Source organism: Mustela nigripes, chromosome 1 (assembly GCF_022355385.1).
Source record: "Mustela nigripes isolate SB6536 chromosome 1, MUSNIG.SB6536, whole genome shotgun sequence".
NCBI classification, from domain to species: Eukaryota; Metazoa; Chordata; class Mammalia; order Carnivora; family Mustelidae; genus Mustela; species Mustela nigripes.
This window is the reverse complement of record NC_081557.1, coordinates 52254750-52280624: the sequence shown is the minus strand read 5'-3', so window position 1 is coordinate 52280624 and position 25875 is coordinate 52254750. Positions and strand designations below refer to the sequence as shown.

The window sequence follows — 25875 nt, the reverse complement described above, 5'->3', positions numbered from 1 at the left end:
CAGATTATGACAGTTAAAATGTACTGATAAGATCGCAATCACAAAAACAAGAATAAAGTATAGAAGTAACACAAAGAGAGGTTGTTAGATCAGCAAAAACATCTCTCCTGTAATCATTGTCTATTTTTGTTCCTATGTTTACTACTCCAAATCTGTTTTTTGTTAAAATGCTTGATATCCCAGCATCCAGATAATAAGTGCTTAATAAATCTTTTTAAAAAGTAAACCCTTTATTTTGAAAATACTTATATTGCAGAATTTAAGCAATATCCACAATAGCCAAACTATGGAAAGAACCTAGATGTCCATCAATAGATGAATGGAAAAATAAGATGTGGTATATATATACAATAGAATATTCCTCAGCCATCAAAAAACGAAATTTTGCCATTTGCAACAATGTGGATGGAACTAGAGGGTATTATGCTAAGCAAAATAAGTAAATCAGAGAAAGACAATTATCATATGATCTCACTCATATGTGGAATTTAAGAGACAAAACAGGATCATAGGGGAAGGGAAGAAAAAATAAAACAAGATTAAATCAGAGAGGGAGACAAACCACAGGAGACCCTTAATCATAGTAAACAAATTGAAGGTTGCTGGAGGGGAGAGGGTAGGGGAATGGGTTAACTGGGTGATGGATATTAAGGAGGGCACATGATATAATGATGTAATTATGTAAGACGGATGAATCAATGATCTCTACCTCTGAAACTAATAGTATACTATATGTATAAGGAATTCAATTTAAATTATAAAAAGAAAAAAGATATTACATAATTTATAAAAGCATTACAAAGAACTCCTAAGTACCCTTAACCTAGTTTTACTAATATTTTGCCATATTTTATCTGTCTATATTCATAAAAATGTACATAAAATAAAGTAATACCTACACTAGTGTTATTTTGTAGAACTATTTAAGAGTAAGTTGCTGAGACTATGACTTTTTAAATTCTTTAGCATTTATCTCCCAAGCAGTCACATTCTATTACCACAATGTAGTTATCAAACTCAGAAAACTTACATTAATACAATATTATCTAATATACAGTCATTATTCAAATTTCACTGATTTGCCCAATACTGCTCCTTAGACTTTTTTTTTTTTTTAAGATTTTATTTGTTTGATAGACAGAGATCACAAGTAGACAGAGAGGCAGGCAGAGAGGGAGGAAGGGAAGCAGGCTCCCCGCCAAGCAGAGAGCCTGATGTGGGGCTTGATCCCAGGACCTTGGGATCCTGACCTGAGCCAAAGGGAGAGGCTTTAACCCACTGAGCCACCCAGGTGCCCCAAGACTTTCTTATCCTCATGCTACAAATCCCATATTTCACTTAGCTGTTAATCTGGAACACTTCCTCAGACTTTCTCTGTCATGACTTAAACATTTTTTTAAAACTTTTAACATTTTTTGAGCTGTTTCACAGAGTGCCCCTCAATTTGTTGTGGGGTTTTTTTTGTGATTGTTTTCTCATCATTTGATTCAGGTTATGCACTAATGGCAGTAACCGTGTATAACTGATGTTTCTTTTTCAGTGTATCACACCAGGAAGAACCAGCTATTAATCATGTTAACTTTTATTACTTGAATAAAGGGGTATCTGCCACATTTCTGTGTTGTTACCATTTTTTTTCCATTGTAATTAGTCAGTAATCTGTCAGAAGATACTTTCAGGCTGTATAATTATTTCCCAAACACTTTCACCCAGTATCTTCGGCCATTCACTGATGACCCTTGTCTAAATCAATCATTAGGATGATGGCTGCAAAATAGTGATTAAATTTAAAAAACCAACCCTATCATTCTGTTTACATATATTAGTTGGCAATTAAGGTTTTATTTAAATTCCAGTTAGTAAATATATGAATATTAGTTTCAGGTGTATAATATGGTGATTCAACACCTCCATACATTACCAGGTGAGTATCACAACATATTCCTTAATCCCCCTCACTTATTTTACCCATCCCCTAGACCGATCTCTTCTGGTAACCATCAGTGTATTCTCTACACTTGAGTTGGCTTATTGATTTGGCAATTCTTTTTTTTCTTTCCAAGATTTTATTTTATTAATTTGACAGAGAGAGACACAACGAGAGAAGGAACACAAACAGGGGGAGAGGGAGAAGCAGGCTTCCCACGGAGCAGAGAGCCGGATGCGGGGCTCGATTCTAGGACCCTGGATTACGACCTGAGCCGAAGACAGATGCTTAAAAACTAAGCCACCCAGCAGACAATTCTACTCATTTAAAAAAAAAAAAAAAAAAAAAAGTTTCCCTTCCCATACCATTTGTTTGGTAGTATCAGTAGAAACTTACAGATTCTTTTTCCATACCATGTACTATAACCCAATTCTATCATCCCCCCCCATTTTTTTAGATTTTATTTATTCATTTGAGAGAGAGAGAGAAAGAGTACAAGCACGGGGAGAAGCAGAGGAAGAAGGAAAAGCAGACTACCTGCTAGGCTTGGAACTGGACATGGGGCTCAATTCCAGGACCTGCAGATCATGACATGAACTGAAGGCAGATACTTAACCATCTGAGCCATCCAGGCACCCCAAATTCCATCATTTTTCATTTGGAAGTTCAAATTGTCCTGGCTTGGCCAAATGCCTTCTATGTTACTTTGAAAAGATTCCCTCATTTTTGGCACTTTCTTACTTTCTGGCACGACAGGATGTGCCAGACTCATCTTGTATTCTTGCCTCTTCCCAGAAATGGTCATTTCTGCAAGAAGTCTTCATTCCTTCAGTGAATAAAGATGTTTAGAAACCAAAACCTCAACACTAGAACACTAGATGTGTTTGCTGCTACTCAAGACTCACTGCTTAAAGACACTTTTGAAAGATAAAACATGTGAAATCTTCTGTTTGTTTTAATTATGCTTATAGCTAACTCCAATCTAATACCACAGTAAAACCTGACTTGATTAGATATAAGGCTATTTATAATAATTATTGGCCCACTTAGTGTAAATATTCATGTTAAGCAGCAAGATGAATAGTTTACCTATGGGGTGCTGCTCCAAGTCTTGGTGGGCTTAGTAGGTATACTCTCTATAATCTATTAATTTTCTATAATCTATTAAGTTTCTAAATCTGTTATGATCTATTAATTTTCTAAAATGTAAAAGCAATCTGAAATCAGAAATACTTCTGGTTCCAAGGAATTGAAAGTACTTATTAATCTGTATTAGTGATGTAACTGGAAAAAAAAATTTTTTTAAAGATTTTATTCATTTGTCAGAAAGAGAGAGCAAGCGAGCACAAGCAGGCAGAGTGGCAGGTAGAGAGAGAGAGAGAGAGAGAAGCAGGCTTCCCGCTGAGCAAGGAGCCTCATGCAGGACTCGATCCCAGGACTCTGGGATCATGACCTGAGCTGAAGGCAGTGGCTTAACCAACTGAGCCACCCACGTGTCCCAGGAAGAAATTTTTTTAAAAAATTGAGCTCAAGCGCTTTCTCTGACCCTCAAATAATTTCTTAAAGATGCCTTCCATGAAGAGATACTCATACAAGAAGCCCAAGAATTTCATTATGATACCTCTATTGAGCTGTATTTTTTGTCCTTAATCACCCCTAAACTTTCTTCAGTTGGAAAAGGTTACAGGAAAAACTAATTCAGCAAATATGTACCTCCATATATTCACAGGAATATCAGAAGACACCAGATTACCACAATATGAGGAATAGTTACTCAAATCATCTTATCTGTATAAACATAAAAAAATGACTTTTGGTCATTAATATTCAAATGAATTCACTTTATAAGACATTGATCTCTGTTAAGAGAAAAACCTCAAACTCAGGGTGACAAATAGGATTCATCAGTTCTTCAACAATTAGGAATGGCTGCCTGGATCCTAAACATCAGGTACAATGGGAAAAACAGCTATCCCCCACCACAGATGTAGCTCCTACACCGGGAATCACTGATTTCAAGTCTTCTGTATCTATATTCTCCTCTATTGCTTTTCTTCCTTCAGCCCCACCCAGCATGGAAACACTCAATGTAGCTCTCATTCTCTCACACAGTGTGCACATTCCTCCATTTCCAGGGTCAACTGGTTTCTAATTTTTAATCAAGCAGGGAGATATAACACTAAATTCACTCAGTATATAACTTTGACTTTTAGTAAATTTTAAAAAGTTGTGCAACAATCACAATACAGTTTTTTTGATAACTACATCACCCCAATAAGTCCCCTTATGCCCATCTGCAGTCAACATCAGTTCCACCTTAAACCTCATGTAACTAATGATTTCCTTCTTATCTCTATAATTTGCCTTTTCTAAAAATTTCATATTAATAGAATCACATAATCTGTTTTCTTTTATATCTTTCAGTTTCTTTCACTTGGCCAATTTATCAGGTTCCTCCTTGTTGTTACATGCATCAGTAGTTCGCTCCTATTTGTTTTTACCATACCTACATTGATAATCATGTTAGTCCTTAATTTTCTTTTTTAAGGCACTTTTATCTCGTTTTTTTTTTTAAGACTTTATTTATGTATTTGACAGACAGAGATCACAAGTAGGCGAGAGGCAGGTAGAGAGAAAGGGAGAAGCAGGCTCCTCGCTGAGCAGAGAGCCGGATGTGGGACTCGATCCCAGGACCCCAAGATCATGACCTGAGCCAAAGGCAGAGGCTTTAACCCACTGAGCCACCCAGGCACCCCTAGAGGTTTTATTTTTATTTATTTATTTTAGAACAAATCAGCAAATAAAAATTCCAGTTTATTTTTGGAAAACACTGTTTCCCACAAACATCAAAAAAGCTGAAAAGAGGTTTCTAAAATTTAATTTGTTTCAACGGATATTTCCTGTTGCCATTTATTATGTATGTTTATGCTTGATTCTTATCTTCTTAAGTTTTCTTTAAAGAAATAAAAATTTATTTTGATGCATTAATTAGAACTGTTTTTCTGTCCTCTATCTTGTTAATTTCAGCTTATGTCTTTAATTTTCTCCCTTGAACATTCATTTGGTTTACATTGTGGTCCTTTTTTCTTGCCTTATGAGATCTTAATTAATATTTCACTTTTTGAGGACGCCAGGGTGGCTCAGTGGGTTAGGCATATACCTTCGGCTCCAGTTGTGATGCCAGGGTCCTGGGATTGAGTCCCACGCTCTGGGCTCAGCAGTCTGCTTCTCCCTCTGTTTGCTGCTCTGCCTAGTGGTACTCTCTCTCTGGCTCTGCCTACTGGTACTCTCTCTGTCAAATAAAAAAAAATCTTTAAAAAATTTTTTTTCACTTTTTTGGGAGGCACCTGAGTGGCTGAGTTTATTAAGCAGCTGCCTTAGGCATGGGTCGTGATCTCAGTCCTGAGATCCATCACCACGTCGGGCTCCCACAGACTCACTCCTGGGGCTCCCTGCTCAGCAGGAGTATGCTTCTCCCTCTGCCCCTCCCTCTGCTCCTGCTCTCTCTCTCTCCCTCAAATAAATAAAATCTTTAAAAAATATTTCACCTTTTGATCTTTTATTAATAAGTGTCTAAGCCTATGGACTGTCCTCTGATGACTGCTTTAAATAAATCCCCACAGAATCTGATAGGCAAAATTTTTGTAACAACTCTATTTTTAGGATTTGATAATTCCATTTTATATTTTCCCTTTCAATCAGGAGTTAATAAAAGATTTTAAAATTTTGAAAAGGAAGAACCTTGATCTGGTTTGAATTTGTTGATAATTTTAACATGGATGCATTATGCCCAGAGGATATTATTTTGCTTATTCTTCATGGAACTCACTCTTTTGTTCACAGGAATGTTTTATGCACACATGAGAAGAAGGCATATGTTCTATTATCAGGGTGTGAAGTTCAGCCTAAATTCACATGGTTTACTTAGCTGGTTATGTTGTTACATCTCAGATATTGTTTTATTGTTGTTCTTCACTTACCCTGTGTTGTACTGAGTGTGGCCTACTATAATCTTCTATTATTATATTTCTCTTAATCCTTGTTATCTTTTGTAGTTTCTGCTATATAAAAATAGTATTTGTATCATTTGGTGCATGGAAAATCATAACTTATATCATGGTTTCTAGAATTATAATGTCTTTGTCACACGCAATATTTTTTAAAAAATGAACATATAGGGCATTATTGTTTCAGGGGTACAGATCTCTGATTCATCAATCTTACACAATTCACAGCACTTACCATAGCACACACCCTCCCTAATGTACATCACCCTGCTCCCCCATACCTTCCATCCCCTACCCTCCAACAATGCTCAGTTTCTTTCCTGAAACCAAGAGTCTCTTATGGTTCACTCTCCCTCTCTCATTTCATCTTCTTTCATTTACCCCTCCCTTCCCCTATGATCCCCTGTCTTGATTCTCAAATCCCTCATATCAGTGAGATCATATAATTGTCCCTCTCTGATTGACTTATTTCGCTTAGCATAATACATTCTACTTTCATCCACATTGTTGCAAATGGCAAATTTACACTTTTTTAAAAAATATATTTTATTTATTTGAGAGAGAGAGAGAGAGATAGAAAGAAAGATCACAAGTAGGAAGAGGGGCAGGCAGAGAGAAGGGGAGGCAGGCTCTCTGCTGAGCAGAGAGCCCGATGTGGGGCTCGATCCCAGGACGCTGAGATCATGACCTGAGCTGAAGGCAGAGGTTTAACCCACTGAGGCACCCAGGTGCCCCAATTTTCGTTTTGATGGCTGCATAATAGTCCATTGTGTGTAGCCTGTTTCCATACTTTGGCTATTGTGGACATTGCTGCTAAAAACATTCGGGTGCACATGCCCCTTCGGATCACTACATTTCTATCTTTGGATACAAAGGTAGCCGGTAGTGCAACTGCTGGGTCCTAGGGTAGCTCTACTTTCAACTTTTTAAATTATTTTTATTAACATATAATATATTATTTGCCCCAGGGGTACAGGTCTGTGAATCGTCAGGCTTACACATCACCGCACTCACCATTTCACATAACCTACCCAACGTCCATAACCCACCCACCCTCTCCATAACCCCTTCGCCCCAGCAACCCTCAGTTTGTTTCTTGAGATTGAGTCTCTTATGCTTTGTCCCTCTCCGGATCCCATCTTGTTTCATGTTTTCCCTCCCTACCCCTCAAACCCCCCACACTGCCATTCAAATTCCTCATATCAGGGAGATCATATAATAATTGTCTTTCCCTGATTTGACTTATTTTGCTCAGCAAAATACCCTCTAGTTCCATCCACGTCATTACAAATGGCAAGATTTCATTTCTTTTGATGGCTGCATAGTATTCCACTGCATATATATACCATATCCTCTGTATCCATTCATCTGGTAATGGACCTCTAGGTTCTTCCCAAGGTCTGGTTATTGTAGACACTGCTGCTACAAACATTCCGGTGCACATGTCCCTTCAGATCACTACAGTTGTATCTTTAGGGTAGATACCCAGTGGTGTGATTGCCGGGTCATAGTGTACCTCTATTTTCAACTTTTTGAGGGACCTCCATGCTGTTTTACAGAGTGGCTGCACCAGCTTGCATTCCCACCAACAGTGTAGCAGAGTTCCCCTTTCTCCGCATCCTCTCCAACATCTGTCCTTTCCTGTCTTGTTAATCTTAGCCATTCTGACTGGTGTGAGCTGGTATCTCATGCTGGTTTTGATTTGAATTTCCCTGATACCGAGTGATGTGGAGCATTTTTTCATGTGTCTGTTGGCCATCTGGATGTCTTCTTTACAGAAACGTCTGTTCATGTCTTCTGCCCATTTCTTGATTGGATTCTTTGTTCTTTGGGTGTTGAGTTTGATAAATTCTTTATAGATTTTGGATACTAGCCTTTTATTTGATATGTCATTTGCAAATATCTTCTCCCATTCTGTCAATTGCTTTTGGTTCTGTTGACTGTTTCCTTTGCTGTGCAAAAGCTTTTGATCTCGATAAAGTCCCAATAGTTCATTTTTGCCATTGCCCCCCTTGCCTTTGGCAATGTTTCTAGGAAGAAGTTGCTGTGGCTGAGGTCAAAGAGTTTGCTGCCTGTGTTCTCAAGGATTTTGATGGATTGCTGTTTCACACTGAGGTCTTTCGTCCATGTTGAGTCTATTTTTGTGGGTGGTGTAAGGAAATGGCCCAGTTTCATTTCTCTGCATGTGGCTGTCCAATTTTCCCAGCACCATTTGTTTCTTTTGTTTGTCTGTTTGTTTTTAAAGATTTTATTTATTTGACAGACAGGGATCACAAGTAGGCAGAGACACAGGCAGAGAGGAGGAAGCAGGCCCCCTGCCGAGCAGAGAGCCCGATGTGGGGCTCGATCCCAGGACCCTGAGATTATGACCTGAGCCGAAGGCAGAGGATTAACCCACTGAGCCACCCAGGCGCCCCTCCAGCACTATTTGTTGAAGAGACTGTCTTTTTTCCATTGGACATTCTTTCCTGCTTTGTTGAAGATTAACTGACCACAGAATTGAGGGTCTATTTCTGGGTTCTCTATTCTGTTCCACTGACTCATGTGTCTTTGTGCCATTGCCACACTGTCTTTATGATTACAGCTTTGTAAAAGAGCTTGAAGTCTGGAATTGTGATGCCACCAATTTTGGCTTTCTTTTTCAACATTCCTCTGGCTATTCAAGGTCTTCTCTGGTTCCATACAAATTTTTAGGATTATTTGGTCCATTTCTTTGAAAAAAGTTGATGGTATTTTGATAAGGATGGCACTGAATGTGTAGATTGCGCTAGGTAGCATAGACATTTTCACAATATTTGTTCTTCCAGTCCATAAGCATGGAATGTTTTTCCATCTCTTTGTGTCTTCTTCAGTTTCTTTCATGAGTACATTATAGTTTTCTGAGTACAGATTCCGTGCCTCTTTGGTTAGGTTTATTCCTAGAGTTCCTTATTGTTTAGGAAGCAATTATAAATGAGATCGACTCCTTAATTCTCTTTCTTCTGTCTTGTTGGTGGTGTATACAAATGCAACTGATTTCTGTACACTGGTTTTATATCCTGACACTTTACTGAATTCCTATATGAGTTCAGGCAGTTTTGGGGTAGAGTATTTTGGGTTTTCCACATAAAGTATCATATCATCAGCAAAGAGTGAGAGTCTGACAACTTTGCCAATTCTGATGCCTTAATTTCTTTATGTTGTCTGACTCCTGAGGCTAGAACTTCTAGTACTATGTTGAATAGCATGGTGATAGTAGATGTCCCTGCCGAGATTCTGACCTTAGGGGAAAGGCTCTCAGTTTTTCCCCATTGAGAATGATATTCACTGTAGGTTTTTCATAGATGGCTTTGATGATATTTAGGAATGAAGCCTGTATCCCTAAACTGCGCAGAGTTTTGATCAAGAAAGGATGCTGCACTTTGTCAAATGCTTTTTCTCCATCTACTGAGAGGTTCGTATGGTTCTTGTTCTTTCTCTTATTAATGTGGTGTATGACACTGATTGATTTGCGAATGTTGAATCAATCTTGGAGCCCAGGAATAAATCCCACTTGGTCGTGCTGAATAATCCTTTTCAATGAACTATTGGATCCTATTGGCTAGTATTTTGGTGAAAATTTTCACATCCATGTTCATCAGGGATATTGATCTGTAATTCTTTTTGATGAGTTTTCATCTGGTTTTGGGATCAAGGTGACACTGGCCTCATAAAATGAGTTTGGAAGTTTTCCTTCCAATTCTATTTTTTATTTTATTTATTTATTTATTTTTAAAAATTCCATCTATTTATTTGACAGAGATCACAAGTAAGCAGTAGAGCAGGCAGAGAGAGAGGAAGGGAAGCAAGCTCCCTGCTGAGAAGAGACCCTGATGTGGAGCTCGATACCAGGACTCTGGGACCATGACCTGAGCCAAAGGCAGAGGCTTTTGGGCTCTTGTTTGTTGGGAGATTTTTGATGACTGCTTCAGTGTCCTTACTGGTTATGGGTCTGTTCAGGTTTTCTATTTCTTCCTGGTTCAGTTTTTGTAGTTTATACATCTCTAGGAATGCATCCATTTCTTCCAGATGGTCTAATTTGCTGGTGTATAGTTGCTCATAAAATGTTCTTATAATTGTTTGTATTTCTTTGGTGTTGGTTGTGATCACACACCTCTTTCATTCATGATTTTATTAATTTGGATCCTTTCTCTTTTCTTTTTGTCAAGTCTGGCCAAGGGTTTATCAATCTTATTAATTCTCTCAGAGAACAAACTCCTACTTTTGTTGCTCTGTTCTCCTGTTCTTTTGGTTTCTATTTCATTGAGATCTATTCTGATCTTTATTATTTCTCTTCTCCTGCTGGGTTTAGGCTTTCTTTGCTGTTCTTTCTCCAGCTCCTTTTGGTGTACGGTTAGGGTGTGTACTTGAAACCTTTCTTGTTTTATGAGAAAGGCTCATATTGCTCTGTACTTTCCTCTCAGGACTGTCTTTTGCTGCATCCCAAAGATTTTGAACAGTTGCGTTTTCATTTTCATTTGTTTCCGTGAATTTTTTTAATTCCTCTTTAATTTCCTGGTTGACGCATTCATTCTTTATCAGAATACTCTTTAGCGTCCATGTTATTTGAATTCTTTCCAACTTTTTTCTTCTGGTTGAGTTCTAGTTTCAATGCATTGTGGTCTGAAAATATGCAAGGCATGATCCCAGTCTTTTGGTACCAGTTGAGACCTGATTTGTGACCCAGGATGTGATCTATTCTGGAGAATGTTCCATGTGCCCTAGAGAAGAATGTATATTCTGGTGCTTTGGGATGGAATGTTCTGAATATATCTGTGAAGTCCATCTGGTTCATTGTGTCGTTTAAAGCCTTTATTTCCTTGTTGATATTTTGCTTAGATGATTCGTCCAGTTCAGGAAGGGGGGGTGTTAAAGTCCCCTACTATTGTTGTATTATTGTCAATATGTTTCTTTAATTTTGTTGGATCTTCTTGTTGGACAGACCTTTTAAATATGATATAGTGTCCTTCCTCACCTCTTATTATGGTCTCTGGCTTAAAATCTAATTTGTCCGGTATAAGGACTGCCACCCCAGCTTTCTTTTGATGTCCAGTAGCATGGTAAATCGTTTTTCACCCCCTCCCTTTCAATCTGGAGGTGTCTTTGGTTCTAAAATGAGTCTATTGCAGACAGCGTATCAATGGGTCTTGTTTTTTAATCCAATCTGCTACCTTGTGTCTTCATTGGGACATTCAGCCCAGTTGCACTCATGGTAATTATTGAAAGATATGAATTTCGTGCTAACGTATTGCCTGTAAGGGCACTGTTACTGTATACTGTTTCTGTTCCTTTCTGATATATGTTACTTTTATGCTATCTCTTTGCATAGAAGACCCCTTTCAATATTTCCTATAGGACTGGTTTGGTGTTTGCAAATTCTTTCAGTTTTTGTTTATCCTGGAAGCTTTTTATCTCTCCTATTTTCAATGATAGCCTAGCTGGATATAGTATTCTTGGCTGCCTATTTTTCTCCTTTAGTCTTCTATGTCATGCCAGTCCTTTCTGGCCTGCCAGGTCTCTGTGGATAGGTCTGCTGCCAGCCTAATATTTCTACCATTGTAGATTACAGACCTCTTGTTCCAAGCTGCTTTCAGAATTTTCTCTTCATCTGAGACTTGTAAGTCTTCCTATTAGGTGACAGGGTGTTCACCTATTTTTATTGATTCTGAGGGCAGTTCTCAAGAGTCTCCTGGATTCTGATGCCCATTTTCTTCTCCACATTAGGGAAGTTCTCTGCTATAATTTGCTCCAGTATACCTTCTGCCCCACTCTTTCTTCTTCTTCTGGGATCCCAATTATTCTAACATTGTTCCGTCTTATGGTATCACTTACCTCTCGAATACTCCCGTGATCCAGTAGTTGTTTATCTTTTCCTCACCTTCTATATTCTCTATTATTTGGTCTTCTATATCACTAATTCTCTCATGCCTCATTTATCCTAGAAGTTAGAGCTCCATTTTTTATTGCACCTCATTAATAGTCCTTTTTATTTCAACTTGGTTTGAATTTAGTTCTTTTATTTCTCCAGACAGGATTCTCTAGTTATCTTCTATGCTTTCTTCAACCCCAGCTAGCATCATACAATCGTCTTTCCGAATTCTAGTTCCGACATTTTACCAGTGTCCATATTGGTCAGATCCCTGACAGTTGAAACAGCCTCTTATTCTTTCTGTTTTTGAGGTGAGCATTTCTGTTTTATCATTTTGCCTAGAGAAAATTGATAAATGAGGTAACAAAATGCTACAATGTTAAGAATGAGCCCAGAAACATATATACTAACCGAATCATAAGAGACCCCAAACTGGGGCAGGGGGGAGAAAGGAAAAAAAAAAAGTATGATCAGGCTGGTGAATAGAACAGAGCCACATACTAGATTTTGGGTATATTTTGGTCTAGTAGAAGAAACTGCCTCCTGGGGCAGTGGCCTGTTGCTGTGATTCTCAAGTCTCTTTGCCCCAGGTGGAGTTAACACACCTTTGCCAGGGCCCAGGCTACGTAATCTGCTCAGGTTTGCTCTCGGTAGCTTTTGTTTCCTGAAAGCTTTCTGTACAGCTTTGGAGGATGAGAATGAAAATGGTGGCCTCCCAATCTCTGGTCCAGAAAGAGCCAAGAACTCAGGGCCCCACTCTTTGGTATGCCCTCAGAGAAAAGCAATCAATCACTCCTGTCTCCCACACTCCTGGAGTGTGGTCTCCAGCCACATTCTGTGTTCACCTGGCCTATGATGAGCGTTTCTAACTCTGATACGTGACACCGGTTGGAGTCTCCAAGCTCCGTTGATTCCTGCAGCATGCTCCTGTGCTGCTCCTTCCAGAGGAGGAAGGGGAGTCTCCTTGTTTCTGCCATTTGTTGGGCCCCTGCTCAAAGAGGCCGACTGTGCCACAGATCACAGTTTATGGCAACCCCGAGCTGAGATCCTACTCCTCAGCTCAGTCTGTGCAACCGGCTTCCCCACTGCAACACCTGGGAGCTCTACCACACTCAGGCAACCCCTCCAACATCTTTCTGTGACCCTGAGGGCCCTGAGACCATGCTGCCCAGGTAAGGGTTCCACCCCCGTTTAGTCACTGAAGCAACATCCCTTTGCTGAGCAGACTTCTAAAAGTTCAGATTTTGTGCTCTGATGCTCTGTCACTTGCTGGGAGCCAGCTGATATAGGCTCCCCCCACCCCGCCATGGTCTGTCTTCCTGTATATCACCTTGGATTCACTTCTCTGTAGTTCCTGCATTCCAGAAAATGGTTGCTTTTGTGTTCATAGAATTGCTGCTATTCTTTGATCTCCTGTTGAGTTTGTAGGTGTTCAGAAAGTTTTGGTAATTGTCTAGCTGAATTCCTGGACCATACGATATTTAGGTTTCCTACTCTCCACCATCTTGCTCCTCCCCCTACATTTAAAGCTTTTTAATGGGAATTCTAGTTTATATGATATCAAGATCACTACCCCTACTTTGTTATGATTTCTAATTTTTTCTGAATCACTTTAAGTGCATCTTTTATATAAAGCAGAAAGTTTGGTTTGTTTAGTAAGCAAATTCGAAAATGTTTTCCTTTGGTAGTTAAGCTCATTTGTATTGATTGATATGATTGATGTGTTTAATCTCAATAATACTATCTTACTATAATTGTTACACATATATTATATTTAATGTATTTCTCTAAGTGATAAGTCTTTTGCTCTTTAAAAAACTTTTTTTGGTATGTAAAAAAGCATCTCTGTTGTTCTAAGGGTTTCTTTTGTACTTAGGCATTTTATAGTACTCTGAGCCCCCCTTTATTTTCTTACTTGACCTTTTACAACCCAATTTGTTACTTTTAAATTATATTCTTTAGTAGTCAACTTATTACCTAGGCTACAGTCAATGAACTTATTTATTCTACTTTGCGCTTTCCTTCCCTCATTTGAACTTTTTTTTTAAGATTTTATTTATTTTGGTGAGAGAAAGAGAGAGAGTGAGCACACACGCACAAGCAGGGGAAGGAACAGGCAGAGCAGGCAGAGAGGAGAAGTAGACTCCCTGCTGAGGAAGCACTCAATCCCAGGACCCTGGGGTCATGACCTAAGCTGTAGGCAGACATTTAACCAACTGACCAACCTAGGCATCCCTCTTTCCCTTATTTAAAAAAACTTCATTCTTTTTACTTATTACACCATATAATGTGTCCATATATTATCCTTTAACTCTATCCCACCTATATTAGACTTAGATCTATAGTTAAATATATTAAAGTCTCATCATCAGACATTTTGCTGAAGTTTTCCTAGTCTTTTCTTAGTTGGATGAACATCATTCTCTAGTATAATGTAATCAGCAGAATTTTCCATGACAATGGACAGGTTCTATATATGCATTGCCCAATAGGGTAGCCACAAGCCTCCTATGAGTATTGAGCGCCTGAGATGTGGCTAGTCCAACAGAGTAATTGAATTTTATGTGTTATTTAATTTTAATTAATTTAAATTTAAATTGTCACAAGTAGCTAGTAGCTACTAAATTAGTACAGTGCTCACAGATTCATGAGGAAGAAGTCATGTATATAATAGTCAGTGAGACTTGCATGTTTAAAAATGTCTTTCTATACCCTGGATATCTGAAAACAACTTGATTAGAATTGAAAATGTGTGGCTGACACTAAAAATGCTGTTCCATTGGTACCCTTCTTTTTGTTGCTGATGAGGTGTGATGCTGGCCTAATTTATTTGCCTTAGTCGGTAAGGGGCCCTTGTTCACTAGAGCTTTAAGGCTTTTTTTTTTTTTTCATTTTTAAAATCCAGTAGTTTTACAAGGCTATGTTTCAGAGTTAATCATTCCAAGACAGTTTTAGGAGGCAAAAATGGACCTTTCAATACGGATTCATTTTTTTCTTCTTTTGTTTCTAAAGTTTCTTGAATTATAATTTTAAATGTAAGTTCTATTTCACTGTTTTGTTTTTCTTCTCCAGGGACTCCAGTGATATGTTTATGAAGTCTTCTCTGCCTCTTTTCCATTTCAATCACTTTCTCTCTGGCCCTTTTCATCATCTAATTTTCATTCTTTTGCTTACTTCTCTGTCTTCTTAAGTAGCCCTTATTAAATATTCAACACATTGTAATTCAGCTTCAATATCTTTCCAAAGTTTAATCAATTCTAATTTTATTTCTTTTAAAACATGGTGTTATTTGTTTCTGAATTTCTGATTCATTTCTTTGAGGCTAGTTAATTCAGCTTGGAGTTTTATGCTATAGTTTCCTTATGATTTTGGGGGGCCTCAAAATTCCTAGCTCAAGACTGCTCCCTTCTGTCAAATAGTGAGGTTCAGTGCCCTCTTTCATATATACTTACTTACTTGGGCAATACAGGGAGTGAAGGAGGAAGGGTCTGATTAGTTCATCTGTTTCCACAGGATCTTAATTCCCCCTAGTTTCCTTCTTTCCCTTCACTGACATATCTCCAAAGAGTCGCTCCCTCTTTCTTTCTTTAAATACATTTTCTTTTTTTTTTAAGAGAGAAGGAGAGAGAGAATCCCAAGCAGGGTCCACATTCAGCACAGATCCTAATGCAGGGCTCAAATCCCAAGACCCTGAGATCATAACCTGAGCCAAAATCAAGAGTCAGAAACTTAACTAAGTGAGCCACCCAGGCACCCCAGTCCCATCCCCTTTTTACATATCTCTTTCCCAGAAGTAGTACCTTTCTAAAACATGCTACCTTAGGTCTTACACATTTTAAAGTCTTTACCTTTAGCCAGTATTGTCATCTACCAGATCTCAGACTGCTTTCAGAAATTTTGCATTTAGTGTGCAGATTTTTTTTTCAGACTTTGTCTCTCAACCCCTCTCCTCTTTTTCATGCAGTTTTTCAAACTTCCCCAATTCTAAAGCATCAAAGATAATTCTATTGGAAACTGGCATTTTTACCTATTTAAAAATGATCTGAAGTTCACAGTATTGAATAAGTGTGGTACTATGAACTTCCTTTCTTAATCTGTGTGGTTTTCTGGGAGGATGAGTGGACAAATTCTAATTTAGGAGGACACTATTATCCTAGGCAACCAGGAATTCCTACAAATCTTTTTATTCTTATTGTTATTACTGATTGTGACCTGTCAGTATTTTATAAACATTCTTAAAACATCCCTGTAAATAGGGGCACCTAGGTAGTGCAGTCGGTTAAGCCTCCAACTCTTGGTTTCAGCTCAGGTCATGATCATGATCTCAGGGTCCTGAGATCAACCTCCGAGTCAATCTCCATGCTCAGTGTGGAGTCTGCATTAGAATCCCACTCCCTCTGCCCCTAACCATCTATACTCTAAAAACAAATAAATAAATCTCTTTTTTTTAAAATATCCCAGGAAATAAAGCAAAAAGCTAAGTTTGTGAACAAGTCTTCCTTTTGAAGTAACTTTCTTAAAACAAATAACTTTTTTTTTAAGATTTTATTTATTTATTTGACAGACAGAGATCACAAGTAGGCAGAGAGGCAGGCAGAGAGAGAGGAAGGGAAGCAGGCTCCCTGCTGAAGAGAGAGCCCGATGCAGGGCTCGATCCCCGAATCCTGGGATCATGACCTGAGCCGAAGGCAGAGGCTTTAACCCACTGAGCCACCCAGGTGCCCCAAAACAAATAACTTTCTTAAAATATCATGCATATGAGAAATGGATTCTGAAACTGAAGTCTCTCACATCCAATGATTAATTACAGTAGAATCTGATATGATACATTATATAGCATCTGATATGACACATTATAGTTTATTGATCTGTAGTAATTAAAAGTCCTTTCTACCTATATATAAATAATACTTTGGGCTAAAACAAGAAATTGTGTTTAGAAGATTATATATAAAAGAAACAAACTAGAATCAACTTTGTTATTTTTCTTGTGATGATGATAATGCAAGAACATGACATAGAGATTTTCCCATCTTAGGCTCTGATAAAGTTCATTCACCCATCCATCCAACACTTACTGAATACCACTAAATTGCCTGTCAATAGGGATACAAAGATAACCAAGACACAGTCCCTGCCTCACAGACAAGGCAGAGGTATAGGAGTAAGTTGGAAAAGGTTAGATACAGTATAATACCTTTTAAATAGTTTGAAAATATGCAAACCATATTATATATACTTTAAAATATACATATATATGTAGTATAAACACAAAAAACACTGAGAAAATGATAATCAAATTAAGTGTAGAGATTAACTCTAGGAGGATGAGCTGGGAGGATGAAGGGAATAAAACCAGGCAGGAATACAAACGTAGGTTCAATTTTATCTAGTAGTTTATTTCCTTAAAAAAGAAAAAAATCTGAAACAAATATCACAAAGCACTAACATCTGACAAAGCTGAGTGGTAAGACACATGGGTATATTTGTTATATTATCTCTATTCTTTTCTGTATGCTTGAAATATTCTGATTTTTTAAAAACTGTATTCAAAATACAGTTCAATGTACTGGAGTTTTATATCAGAAGTTTCAGAATATGTTCAAGTTGTATAGTAGCACAAAATTAAGAACCAATTTTAAGTATGAATGAGAAAAATAATCCATCTGAATACTGTACATCATTTTTAGACAAAGTGTTACACATACCTGTGAGTGCTAAATAAGAAGCAATGTACCGCTTTTCCAGTCCATCTCTAACACTCTGAATTGCACCAAAAATTGGAGGTATAATCATAATCAGGTTACTCACTGTATTCCCTATAGGAAAAGAACACAAGAAAATAATTATATTAATCAATACCACTTTAAAAAAAAAATACATGAACTTGGCCCTTAATAAAAGTTAAATAGGTGACTTCTGAGAAAGATGGTGGAAACATATTTACAAAGAAAATAATTCTTTACTCAAAATAAATACTGTAAAATGATCCAAATAGGGGCACCTGGGTGGCTCCATTGGCTAAGCAACTGCCTTCAACTTGGGTCATGACCCTGGAGTCCTAGGACTGAGTCCAATGGCAGACTCCCCCCTCAGTGGGAAATCTACTTCTACCTCTAACCCTCCCCCTTTTCCTGCACTCTCTCTCATTCTCTCTCTCTCAAACAAAATCTTTAAAAAAAAAAAAAAAGATCCAATTAAAATAAAGATAACTTTTGACAAGTAAAACTAAGATTTTTCTTTTTTTAGATTTTTCTTTTTTTCAGAGATTTTATTTATTTATTTGTCAGAGTGAGAGATAGAGAATGAGCAAGCACAAACGTGGGAGAGCAGGAGAAGTAGGCTCCCCACTGAGCAAGGAGCCCCTTGTAGAACTCTATCCCACCATCATGACCTGAGCAGAAGGTAGATGTTTAACAGAGCCACCCACATGTCCCAAAACTAAGATTTTTCAATCAGAATAGTCACTAAAGAAAATTCTTTTTTTTTTTTTAAGATTTTATTTATTTATTTGACAGAGAGAGAGAAAGCACAAGAGAGAACAAGCAGGGGGAGCTACAGAGGGAGAAGCAGGCTCCCTGCTGAGCAGGGAGTCCAATAAGGGTTTTATCCCAGGACCCCAGGATCATAACCTCAGCCAAAGGCTGATGCTTCCTCAACTGAGCCACCCAGGTGCTAATTCTAAAGATAAAAAGAAGTATCTCAAAAAGAACCCCAAATATTCAGCAGAAAATGAGTTGGAAAAGGTAGGTACTGAGACTGAAAGAACGATCCACAGACAGACTAATGACAAGATAAAATACAGAATTGTGTTACTTTTGTCTCCTGAATCAAAGAGCAACAAATTGGGGTATGCATTTTGCATGTCTTTTTGAAATTTCATTTTATGGTAATATATTTAATTTCTTTTTTCTAACAATTTCTCTTCATCTGATTTTTGTTCCCATCTTTACAAACCAGAAACAAACCTCAAACATGAAAAGCAAAGAAATAGTAAACACCCCAAAGCAGAAATAAGTAGTAAAGGGGGGAAAGAAATGGTTAAACTATTTTATAAATTGATTCTGGGTAGAATAAAGTGGCACAAAGCATTCAAAATTCAAAATGAGTAATTTTCAACACAGGAGCTTATAACAAATATCAATTAATGGACATATACAGAACACTCTACTGTATATCATATACATTCTTCTCAAATACACATGAAACATTTGGACAGACCATATGTTAGACTAAAAGTGCTCAACAGACTTGAAAAGATAGATAACATACAAAATACTTCCTCCAACCACAACAAAATGAAGTTCAAAATAACCAAACAAAAATTCACAAGTCTGTGGAAATTAAATGACATATTCTTTTCTTTCCTATATTTTGGGGGGCTATTTGCCATCCCAATATCACTCTCCTTTTTTTTCTTAATAAAAGAACCCCAATTTTTTCTTTTAGGAGTTTTAGGATTCCAGTTTTTACATTTACGTCTTTAATCCATTTTGAGCTTACTTTTGTGTATGATACAAGAAAGTGGTTCAGTTTCATTTCTTTGCATGTAGCTATTCAGTTTTCCCAGCACAATTTATGAAGGGGTTGTCTTTTTCCCATTTTTTAAAAATATTTTGTTTATTTACTTGACAGATGGAGATCACAAGTAGGCAGAGAGGCAGGCAGAGAGAGAGAGAGGAGGAAGGAGGCTCCCCACTGAGCAGAGAGCCCGATGTGGGGCTCCATCCCAGGGTCCTGAGATCATGACCTGGGCTGAAGGCAGAGGCTTAACCCACTGAGCCACCCAGGCACTCCTCTTTTTCCCATTATATATTCTTGCCCCCCTGTTGGAGATTAGTTGACCATATAAGCATGGGTTTCTTTCTGGGCTCCCTATTCTGTTCCATTGATCAAGGTGTCTGTTTTTGTGCCAGTACCATACACTGTTTTGATAAAATGCCATATTCTTGAACAACCAATTGATCAAAGAAGAAATCAAAAGAGAAAAGTAGAAAATACTTAGAGATGAATTAAAATAGACACAATATCCCAAAATTCATGGGATGAAACAACAACCACACTAAGGCAAAATTTATAGCTGTAAACATTTACATTAGAAAACAAGATCGGGGGTGCCTGGGTGGTTCAACCAGTAAAGCGACTGCCTTAGGAACAAGCCATGCATTGGGCTCCTTGCTCAGGGGGCAGCCTGCTTCTCCCTCTGTCCCTCCCCAAACTGGGCTCGCTCGCTCTCTCTCTCTCTCTCTCTCTCTCTCAAAATAAAATCTAAAAAAACAACAACAAAACAACCTCCACAAGATCAGGGCACCTAGGTGGCTCAGTCAGTTAAATGACTGACTCTTGATTTTGGCTCAGGTCATAATCTCAGGGTCATGAGATCAAGCCAAGCTCTGGGCTCCATGCTGAGCATGGAGCCTGCCTGAGATTCTCTCTCTCTCTCTTTCTTACCCTCTGTCCCTCCCCTTCTCCCACTGGTATTCCCTCAATCTCTAAAAACAACAACAACAACAAAAAAAAAACCATGAAGAACGATCTCCTGCTGAAATGAAATAATGCTAACTAGTAACATGAATATATATAAAAATAAACAACACACTGGTGAAGGTAAGCATATGGTCCAAGTCTGAATACCATAATATCGTAATACGCTGGTATGTTAATCACTTACCTCTATCACTTATAAAGGTGAAAGGACAAAAGTAATAAAAATAACTGTAGTCGCCAAAAAACCCCACAAAACTATAGCTGCAAATCACATATCCAATAAGGTGTTAGTATCCAAAATATAGAAGGGACTGATACAAAACCCAAGAAACCAAATAATCCAATTTAAAAATCAGCAGAAAATATGAACAGACACTTCGCCAAGAGACATGCAGATGGCCAAAAGACACATGAAAAGATGCTCAACATCACTCGTTGTCAGAGAAATGCAAATCAAAACCGCAATGAGGTATCACCTCACACCTGTCAGAATGGCTAAAATCAACACAGGTAACAACAGGTGTTGGCAAGGATGTGGAGGAAAAGGAACCTTCATGCACTGCTGGTGGGAATGCAAACTAGTGCAGCCACTGTGGAAAACAGTATGGAGCTTCCTCAGAAAGTTAAAAATAAAAATACTTAAAATCTAGTAATTGCACTCCTGGGTATTTATCCAAAGAATATGAAAACACTGGGGTACCTGGGCAGCTCAGATGGTTAAGCGGCTGCCTTCAACTCAGGTCATGATCCCAGAGTCTTGGGATGGAGCCCGAATCTGACTCCCTGCTCAGTGGGGAGGCTGCTTCTCCCTCTCCCTCTGCCTGCTGCTCCCCCTTCATGTGTTCTCTTTCTCTCTCTCTCTCTCTCTGTCAAATAAATAAATAAATAAATATAAAAACATGTATAATATTTTCTATTTATAATAGCAATAAAATGTTAATATCAAATTATAACATTGAAATTATAAAATATTTATAATATAAAATATTAAAATAATGATAAAAATTTTAAAAGAATGTGAAAACACTAATTTGAAGGGATATATGCACACCATGCTTATTATAGCATAATTAACAACTGCCAAATTCTGGCAGCAGCCCAAGTTTCCATCCATAGATGAAGGGATAAAGAAGATGTAGCATATGTATACACAATGGAGTATTTTTCAGCCATAACAAAGAATGAAATCTTGCCATTTAGAACAACATGGATGGATCTAGAATATAATGCTAAGGCAAATAAGCCAGTCAGAGAAAGACAAATACCATATGATTTCACACATATGTGGAGTTTAAGAAACAAAACAAATGAGCAAAGGAAAAAAAAAAGAGAGCAAGAGAAACCATGAAACAAATCCCTAACAATAGAAAACAAACTGATGGGACGCCTGGGTGGCTCAGTTGGTTGGATGACTGCCTTAGGCTCAGGTCATGATCCCGGAGTCCTGGATGGAGTCCGGCATCGGGCTCCCAGCTCCATGGGGAGTCTGCTTCTCCCTCTGATTTCTCCTCGCTCATGCTCTCTCTCACTACCTCTCTCTCAATAAATAAATAAAATCTTTAAAAAAAAAAAAAGAAAACAAACTGATGGTGACCAGAGGGGAGGTGGGGGAGGAATGGGTTAAACAGGGGATGGGGATTAAGAATGTATTTATCATAAAGGGCACTGAGTAATGTATAGAATTGTTAAATCACTACAATGTACACCTGGAACTAATATAACATTGCATGTTAGCCATTCTGGAATTTAAAACAAAAACAAAACAAAAAAACTATAACTATAATAATTTATTAATGAATAGACAACAAAAAAAGAGGTAAACGGTTAAATCAAAAACTTACAAGGAAGAGAATAAATGGGTAGAGTTTTAGCAAGCAAAGTTGTTACCAGCAGAAAAAAAGGCTGTTACATCCTTAAGTTGTCTTAGGTAAGCCTCAGGGTAACCACAAAGCAAAAACCTACAGAAAAATAAAGAGAGGGAATCAAAGCATATAACTACAGAAAATCATCAATTCACAAAATATGGAAGCGGGGCGCCTGGGTGGGTTAAAGCCTCTGCCTTCGGCTCAGGTCATGATCCCAGGATCCTGGGATCAGGCATCGGGCTCTCTGTTCTGCAGGGTGCCTGCTTCTTTCCTCTCTCTCTCTGCCTGCCTCTCTGCCTACTTGTGATCTCTGTCTATCAAATAAATAAAATCTTTAAAAACAAACACACAAACAGAAAAAAATAAGGCAACAAGAGGAATAAGGGAACTATGTAACAGCTAGAAAACAAAAAAATGGCATTAGTATGTCCTTAACTATCAGTAAGTACTCTAAATGTAAATATAAGTTATCTAAAAAATAAATTATCTAAATCTAAATGTAAATTATCTAAAATCTAATTGTAAATTTTTCAATTAAAAGGCACACAATGGCTAGATGGACAAAAAACAAGACCTGACTGTATGCTTGACAGCTACAAGAGATTAACTTCAGCTTTAAGGACATGCATATGCTCAAAGAGATGATATGGAAAAAATATATTCCATGCAAGGGAAACCAAAAGAAAGTATGCATAGCTACACTCAGACAAAATAGACTTTAAGACAAAAACTGTAAAAAAGACAAGATCATTATGCAATAACGAAGGCTTAATTCATCAAGAGGATATAATAACTGTAAGTATGTATGTACCCAACATCAGAGAATATAAATATATTAAGCAACACTAACAGATCTGAAGGAAGAAACAGACAATACAATTAATAGTAGACTTCAATACCCCACTTTCTACATGAATAGTAAATCCAGACAGAAAACTAATACAGAAAAGTTGGACTTAAACTATGCTTGACACCAAAAGGACCTAACAGATCTATATAGACCATTCCATCCAACCAAGAGCAGCAGAAAACACATTCTTCAGGATAGACTGATGTTACAAAACAAATCTTAGCAAAATTTTAAAACTGAAATCATACAAAGTATCTTTTCTGACCACAGTGGTATAAAACTAGAAATCAGTAACATGGAGGAAAACTAGAAATGCACAAATATGTAGAAATTAACATATTCCTGAACAACAAATGGAGCAAAGAAGAAATCAAATGTTACATTAAAAAATATCTTGAGGGGGCACCTGGGTGGCTCAGTGGGTTAAAGCCTCTGCCTTCAACTCAGGTCATGATCCCAGGGTCCTGGGATCGAACCCCACATCGGGCTCTCTGCTTAGCAGGGAGCCTGCTTCTTCCTCTCTCTCTCTGCCTGCCTCTCTGCCTACTTGTGATCTCTGTCTCTGTCAAATAAATAAACAAAATTAAAAAAAAATAATAAAAAAAATAAAAAATATCTTGAAATAATGAAAATGGAAACAATATACCAACTTATGGAATGCAGTTAAAATAATTCTAAAAGGAGGGGTGTGGGAGGCCACAATAGGCCTGAGACGAGGACCAAACCAGGCCCTGACTTGTGCCTCCTTTAAAGTCTGAATAACCTAACAAAAGGTTTAGGATGGGAAACAGTGAGTAGCACTGAGAAAGGGTCTGTGCTATGTGTTGTGCGCTGGCCTACGTGACTTCCCACATTCTTGCTAAACAAATGAGAACAATTCGGTTGGGGTCAAAAGTTCATTGCTGGTCCTTGCTGCCCTAATACTGCTCATAAATTACTTTCGGGTTTGCTGTATCAATACAGAACAATTGTATTGGCATCAGCCGTTTGGCGTCACGAGGTCTGATTATAGTTAAAGGTGAAACTTATTATGGGAACTTGTGGTTGTTTAACTGGACACAGGTGTACTATTTCTCCTATCACTATATATAATGCTTTGAATAAACTTAGCACTATTGTACATCCTCCTCAGTGCTCCTCCTGCCCCCATCTCTTTGTCTCTTAACTTCTTTTCTTCATCCTCTTACCCTCACGTTCCTGGTCGATTTGTCGCGCCGGCCGGGACAGAGGGGCACCTGGGTGGCTCATTGGTTTAAGCCTCTGCCTTTGGCTGAGGTCATGATCTCGGGTCCTGGGATAGAGCCCCACATCAGAATCTCTGCTCAGCGGGGAGCCTGTCTCCCCTTCTCTCTCTGCTGCCTCTCTGCCTAACATCAGGCTCTGTGCTTAGTGGAGTCTGCTTGAGATTCTCTCTCTCTTTTCCTGTCTTCCCCCCACGACATGCATGTTCTCTCTCCCTCTTTCATATAATAAACAATCTTTAAAGAAGAAAAAAGAAAAATCTCAAATAAACAACCTAACTTTATACCTCAAAGAACTAGAAAAAAGTAAGCCCAAAGTTAGGAGAAGTAAAGAAAGAAAAATCAGAGTAGAAATAAATGTATTAGATTAATGAAATGCAGGGCTGTTTTTTTAAATTTATTTTTAAAAAGATTTTATTTATTTATTTGATAGAGAGAGACAGCGTGAGAGGGAGCCCAAGCATGGAGGAGTTGGAGAGCGAGAAGCAGGCAGGGGGCCTGATGCTGGACTCCACCTTAGGACACTAGAATCATGACCTGAGCCAAACACAGACGCTTAACAACTGAGCCACCCAGGTGTCCCAGAGCTGGCTTTTTAAAAGATAAAAACTGACAAACCCTCAGCTACACGAACTCAGAAAAAAAGCAAGAGAATTCAAATAAATAAAATCACCACTAAAAGAGGACATTACAACTAATACCACAGAAACATAAAGGATCATGAGAGACTACTATGAACAATTATATGCCAACAAACTGGAAAACCTAGAAGAAATGGATAAATTCTTGATATATACAGTCCACCAAGACTGAATCAGGAAGAAAAAGAAAATCCTAATAAAACAATAACAAGTAAGGATAGTGAATCAGTAATCAAAAGCCTCCCGACATAGAAAAGCTGAGGACAAGCAGTTTCCTTGGTAAATTCTACTAAATATTTAAAAGGATTAACACCAAACCTTCTCAAACTGTTCCCAAAAAATAGAAGGTTATACTTCCAAACTTGTATTCATGAATCCAGCTTACCCTGATAACCAAATACTATATGACATCATGTATATCTGGAATCTAAAAAAGCCAAATTCAGAGAAATAGAGAATAGAATGGTAGTTACCAAGGGTTGGGGTGGGGAACTGCAGAATAAGGACATATTGGCCAAGGTGTACAAGCTTTCAGTTATAGGATTAACAAATTCTGGAGATTTAATATACAGCAGGGTGACTACAGCTAATAATACTATAATATATACTTAAAAGTTGTTAAGGAAGTTCATCTTAAATGTTCTCACCACACACACACACACAAATGGCATTATGTGACAGGTAATTATCATTATGTGACAGGTAATTATGTAACGTTATGCTGGTAATCATTTTACAATATATGTTTATGAAATCAACATGCTGTATACCTTAAACATAATGTTACACAGTAGACCCTTGAACAACACAGGTTTGAACTGCACAGGTCAATAAATATAATATAGTACTGTAATAAATTTTCTTTTCCTTATGAGTTTCTTACTAATATTTTCTTTTCTCTAACATACTGTATCATAAACATACAGTATATGTTACATATAACACAAAATATGTGTTAATCAACTGTTAT

The 25875-nt window shown here is 37.8% G+C and overlaps 1 protein-coding gene across 1 annotated transcript in view; it reads right to left on the bottom strand.

Moving 5' to 3' along the window:
- Positions 1–25875, bottom strand: part of ACER3 (alkaline ceramidase 3) — a 175761-nt gene that overhangs the window by 108084 nt on the left and 41802 nt on the right. Inside the window, exon 2 of the mRNA XM_059411426.1 lies at positions 17530–17640. Within this exon, the coding sequence (XP_059267409.1) occupies positions 17530–17640 (111 nt within the window). The remainder of the gene's footprint in view (positions 1–17529; positions 17641–25875) is intronic.